Here is a 6,306-nt window from a genome sequence, read left to right as displayed (position 1 = left end):
GCTTTGTTACCTTTTATATCCCAGGTGATTTGGTCTTTTCACTTTTAAATATGTATGCCTTTGTGGACAGCAATCATTTTGGTGATGCCAAAATTTGATTTTGTAGAAGTTTAGTTTTTCACTCTGCTCCCTCTCTCGACAACTTATGATTATGTTCAATTTCTGATTATCTCTCTGTCCATGCAGAAACAGACATTACTGTGAATGGATCAAAATTAGCACTGTTTTGCACATTATTCTATTTTCTAATGGTCAGAGAGGCTTGACCTTGCTGCCAGCCTGCCTGGTCCATTATCATTGCTAATTTCAGAATTGGTATGGACACAGATGACTGCAGTATACTCAGTGGTGCATTTAGTCGGCACTTTGCCATATATCAAGGCTGGCATGGGACATTTGGGTTGCATTCGGCACATTTTCTGTTGATGCTCAGTAGTTATACCAGATGGATATGAACTCTTACGGCTTTGTAAGAGGCTTTTACTTGTGTTGCCTATTGTCGAGGGAAGCTCTTGACCTCTAAGACTGCTGTTGGAGCTGAACTGTCGGAGGGAGAATTGTAGATGATTGCAGCTGAGAAACTGGTAATCACTGAGCGATCTTACAGGAAAATACTAGCATTGTTTACATTATACATAGACCAGTTCCCATTGCACTGCTTTGTTGTATTATGGAACAAGTTTCTATTAATTCAAATATTTTGAGCCATCATTTCCTGTCAGAGGTCATGAAACACCTGTGACTGCAGGCTTGCTGAGCAGTTTTTGGTTGTTTGTAATATTTGTGAAATTTACGTCAGTCAGTTACAGCTTTGCTTCGTGACAAATGCTACTGGGCTCAGAGCTAGCTGCTAGTTATGAATTTCTTGTCTGAAACGAGCAAGGTATTTAGTTGGCTCCCTGCAGAGAGCCAACTAAATTCACATTGATGGATTATGAGAGATTGACAAGGTTATCCGTCAAACCCAAAGCATAGGTGGGTCTGAAGTAGAGAGTTGTGTGAAAAATGCAACATCACCAATGTTTCCATCATTTCTTATCCCAGTGTAAGATGGAGTCTAGAATAGGCTCTGACATATGAAATGGCTTGCTTCAACAGTAGGAGCAGCATGACCTTTTTTCCTCACTAGTACATCACTCATCGACTTGTGCAACTTTCTGCTTTTCAACCATCATTACAATGAGTAGTTACCACAGCTTATCAACAATACTACTGCACTTAGTGCAGCTGCCTTACTCTGTTTCAATTCATACAAACTTGGAAAATGCTCAAATGATTCATACATACTCCATACTGTATACATTTCACTGGTGTGTTTGCAATGTACCATAACTTCCAGCATTACATGGGGGAGGTCTGCTCACATTGCGATGCCAACTGTCTTCCATGGTCAAAAGAAAGGAAACACTAACATAAGCCTGTCAACTGTCCTGGTTGGGCTGGTTGTATGGGGGTGGGATTTCCTGGCAGGGTTTTAAAATGTCTTACAGATTTAGAATTGCCCCATCCCAGAAGCCTCAGTTGTTCATTAAAAAGTTAGAAAAGCATAATGATATGAGCAGCAGACTTCTCAATCACCACATCAGAAAAAAAAACAGTTCGAAGGAGATTCCAAAAAATAGTGTCTGATGCCATGATTGCCATTGCTATCAACAAAACATTTATTTAATGTGCCTTTCCATATAGTCAACATTATGCCATGGTATATTTAAGAATGGAATTTTTTCTCATTATTCCTCAACATAAAGGCTGAAATATTGATAGCCAATGACTAATACAGTTACAGCAACAAAATTAAATGTGTATTTCAGCAGTAAAAGATGTAATGTGTGATGTGTCTCTGTGATACAGTTAAGCAATTATCACTCAGAGTAATACTTGAATGGGAGGGAGTGGTGCCAGTCCAAAATCTCACCTAGGGTAAGAGTTTAAGAAAGCTAGAAAGCTGTTGTGAGAAATATACGGAATATTTTAGCTTTGGTATAAATGTTTCTATTTTTAGAGTGCATGAATTATAGTGGTTTTTGGTGGGTATCATCAACCCAGCTAAGTTATTGGTTGTACTTTTCCACCAATAAGGTCGCTGAATGGGTTTTTAAGTCAAGAAACAGCAACAGAACTGTATGTGCTAAATCAAGTTTACTGACTGCCAAGTCTTGTATTTTGTGACTTTTTAATGACTCCCAGAATGCCTTACTTTGCTGAAACAAGGCTTGTCATCATTTTCTAAAGCCCCGCAGTGGAAATCTACCATCATAAACATCCTTCTACAAGACGGACTTTCTATGTGCCTGTGTGCAGTATGTTTGTTTTGCCAAGTCTCAGGTTATTGTGAATCTGAGCTGCCTAAATGTTTATATTCTAAAGCATCAAAATAATGTTTTGCGATTTATTTTTCAATAAATATTGAATCCTGGATGTTTGTGTGTTGCCAGGTCTCTTCTGAAAGGGAAGAATGTGCTGTAGCATGAGCTATGTCCTCAGTGGCATGGAGAGAATGCCTCTTACGAAAGAAATTCACTTAATTCAATTAGAGTTTTTTTCACTTGGATCCAGTCAGTGAAGCCATTTGGCGTAATCAGTGCTATCTGTCTTGTTGCCGTCCTGGCCTTGAGGCTTTTTCCTTTTAGTTTTTCTTAGTACTGGGATCTCAGTTCAGTTTTCTGGGCCAACAGTGTATTGTCATTTGCCTTCATGACCAATACAAATAGGCTGTGTTCCTAGTGGAGTTTGGTAATGTAGCGTGGCCGGCTCTCAGATTCCAGGGTGATGGTTCGGCCACAGGCATTTTCCTCTATCAATATTCATTTCTTTGCACCAGGCTGCCAAGTGACGCTTTGACCAGACCACCACTATGGGACTGTGGCCTTGTGTGTGGCCGTGAGCAGGGGGATAAAACATAGGTGTTATATCATCACCTCTTCATTCACACTGACGCACAATGTCTGCCTGCCCATGGCAGACACTGACAGCACACAGTGAGAAAATCTAATTCTTAGCAGTTCTCACATTATCGCAGGTCACGATATTCATTTTCAAAAATGAAATTTGAGGCTCCCTCCAGGTGAAGCATCCTTCGACTAGATCATATGGTTGAATTTAACGGATTTAAGGCACTGGAACATGATCCATGTGCTTGTTTTCTCTCCTATCCCTACAGGACAAAACAATTAAGCCTGTATACTTGAGAAAAGGACCTCATTTTGATAGGATGGCTTTATTTTGGAGCACCTCTTGTAGAAGCTTGAAAGCTTCTGTCTTGTATCAGGGTGACTGCACTGACCCGACACATATGAAGGCACCCACTACAGCCGGTGATGGATGACAGGGATGATGGTTGTCACCCCTCCATCCTGTGAGTTTTAGTGATTTAGTATCCTCCTACTCTTCCTCTTCATACCTCCTCCCCTCCCCATCACATATAGTAGGCCTACATACAACCACACCCCCCACACACATAAGGGGAATCATTATAATATTCCTACAATGTTCCTCTAGGGACTCCACTAGTGTGTCTGTGGCACTCAGTAGTGAGTTTATGGTTTTTAATCTCCTGTATGGTATCACTGTAATATTTCTGTAATCCTACAGGGACTTACAGCTTTGCTGTAATATTTATAGTATCCTTCTTATTATAGGATTATTAAAGGCCAGTTCTTGTTCCATGAGGGAACTGATTAACTACTTGAATAAGGCGTGGCAGTGACAATATATTTCTGCTTAACGACTTTCACATCACAGCCTTGCATAGTTTTTTATTTTTTTATTTTCATTGATGGAGTCACTGGAGCAGTAAGTAGCCCTCCTGCTTTTTTTTTTGCTTTTTTTTCTACTCCTTGCCCGTTTCGCAGAGTCAGACCGCGGGGAGACGAGGAGGACGGACGCCCTTCAGCCGCGGACGTGCGCACCGCTGGAGGCAGTCGAGCTCTGACTGCGTGTCTGTGTCTGGGGCTTGTTTGGTTTGGAGGAACTCTGCCTGATGTTACAGCGGAGCGGAGAGGAGAGGAGAGGAGCTGGGTGGGCTTGACATGTGAGCCAAGTCTGCACAGATACACAACAAATAGCGAAACTATGTCTGCGGCAGGGGCGGCTCGGTGCTCCGAGGGACTTGACACAGGTGAATGAGGACATAGCTGCAGATTTCTTGTTTATTTTATCTGTCCACGCTGAAGGAGACTGACACGGCGGCGGCGGCAGCCCCGGTGCCCGCTTTACCCCTCTGCCTGGCAGGCGTCAAGGTGCAGGCACGAGAGGGACGGAAGAAGCACCTCTGTATCAACTATCCGAGAGCGTTACCGCACAGAATCCCCCCGTGACGACAGACAACACAGAGAGGACACCATGTCAAAGGAGACCAGAGGAAAAGGTAAGGCATCCTGGGTTCATATGTGCAGGCTCGGTGTGCGCGTGCTAACAGGTAGAATGAGTCAACCTGCCTCTCGTGTTGGATGTTGGCGCGCAGAGCCGCGTGCTCTCCTGGACGGAGGCAATCTGTAGGAATGCGCGACGGATGAGCGGACCTGCAGGAATCCCGCTGCACGTCTGCTGTGCTGAGTCCGGTCCGGTCCGACCGGGTCCGGTCCGGACCGGCACAGTGTTGCTTTGGGTTAGTTGGAATGGGCATAAGAAAGATACCAGTTCTATTCTATTCTATTCTATTCTATTCTATTCTATTCCTATCTGCTCTATTCTATTCTGTTCTGTTTTTGTCTATTCTATTCCTATCTGCTCTATTCTGTTCTATTCTGTTCTGTTCTTGTCTATTCTGTTCTATTCTATTCTGTGCTGTCCTGTGCCTGACTGTTCTTGTCTGCTCAATTCTACTCTATTCTGTTCTTGTCTGCTCTATTCTATTGTGTTCCGTTCTGCTCTGTTCTGTTCTATTCTATTCTATTCTATTCTGTGATTTCCTGTGCCTGTTTGTTCTTGTCTGCTCTATTCTATTCTATGTATTATGTTCTATTCTATTTGTTCTATTCCTATCTGCTCTACTCTATTCTGTTCTGTTCTTGTCTATTCTATTCTATTCTGTGCTGTCCTGTGCCTGATTGTTCTTGTCTGCTCTATTCTATTCTATGTATTCTGTTCTATTCTATCTGTTCTGTTCTTGTCTGTTCTACTCTATTCTGTTCTGTTCTTGTCTGCTCTATTCTATTGTGTTCTGTTCTGTTCTATTCTGTGCTGTCTAGTCCCTGAATGTTCTGGTCTGCTCTATTCTATGTTGTTCTGTTATTGTCTATTCTATTCTATTCTATTCTATTCTATTCTATTCTACTCCAGCAGAGCATTAGAGAAACTATCCAGGTATAGAAGGACACATCTCAAGTGTTCAGTGAAAAATGAATACTACTGAGGAATAAAATGCATTAACCTTACTTAATAACTGTAACTGATCATTTAAACTGTCACATACGGTTCTTTTTCTTGTAGCTCATTTCACTGTTAAATTGCACATGTAATAGCCTATGTTAAAAGAGTGTTGATACGGCAGTATTCGGAAGGCCTCTGAAGTCATGAAATTTCTATAGCCAAGCCAGATTACATGAGAGACATTACATGAGTAAGCCTCCTCTCCGGCAGACCTGGCTGGACTCAGTTTTGATAGCAGGTCTTTATTCCTTGTTTTGTGTCCAAAACATTTTAAAAGTAGATCCATAAAAGATTTATGAGGGTGGTGTTGCCCATCCATGCCACTTGCTTGCATCTAGTTCAATATCTCTAAGAGTCCATGGCTAAAACAATTCAGCTTTCTTTCTTTCTTCTTCGTCTTTTATTTGAGTTTATACATATTGGCCATACAGACAGATTTTTGAAGAGTATAGCTCGCTGATAGAAATAATCCCTTCATTACTTTTAGATCACATTGTTGCTCTATTTGCCCCCACGTGTACCAACACATTTTTACCAAACCACACAGCTTGAAAATGCATTTAAAACTCATATCTATGTGTCGCATACTGCCAGTCCGTATCAAGAGTGAAGCTAATCAGTTTGGGTGTGGAAAACATTTCTTTAATCGGGTGAAAGCAACTTAAACCATGCTAGGGGAGGCGTGATGCGCCGTGGTGAGTAGGGAGACTCTCCTTCAGCTGGAGGACAAGGGTTCAAGCCCCTGTGACAGCGAGCGTCCACCCTGCTGAGGAGTCCTTGAGCAAGACACCGACTCCCTCCCAGCTCTGTATCTGTATCTGCCGCTGTGCTGTGACCTTCCTGGAGGGGGGGAAACGGAAAGAGAATTTCCCTGGGGGTGGATCAATAAAATATCAGATCATTATTATTCTTAGTAGTGACAGAAAGTGGCACCAC

At 42.2% G+C, this 6,306-nt stretch overlaps 1 protein-coding gene across 1 annotated transcript in view; it reads left to right on the top strand.

Annotated features, from left to right (window-relative positions):
* Positions 1–4,341: 4,341 nt before the first annotated feature.
* The window catches only part of pitpnm3 (PITPNM family member 3), a 64,575-nt gene continuing 62,610 nt past the window's right edge, over positions 4,342–6,306 (top strand). Inside the window, exon 1 of the mRNA XM_071914653.2 lies at positions 4,342–4,366. Within this exon, the coding sequence (XP_071770754.1) occupies positions 4,342–4,366 (25 nt within the window). The remainder of the gene's footprint in view (positions 4,367–6,306) is intronic.

Source organism: Centroberyx gerrardi, chromosome 6 (genome assembly GCF_048128805.1).
Source record: "Centroberyx gerrardi isolate f3 chromosome 6, fCenGer3.hap1.cur.20231027, whole genome shotgun sequence".
In the NCBI taxonomy this organism is placed as follows: Eukaryota; Metazoa; Chordata; class Actinopteri; order Beryciformes; family Berycidae; genus Centroberyx; species Centroberyx gerrardi.
The sequence above is the reverse complement of the archived record's forward strand: the minus strand, read 5'-3'. Positions and strand labels throughout refer to the sequence as shown.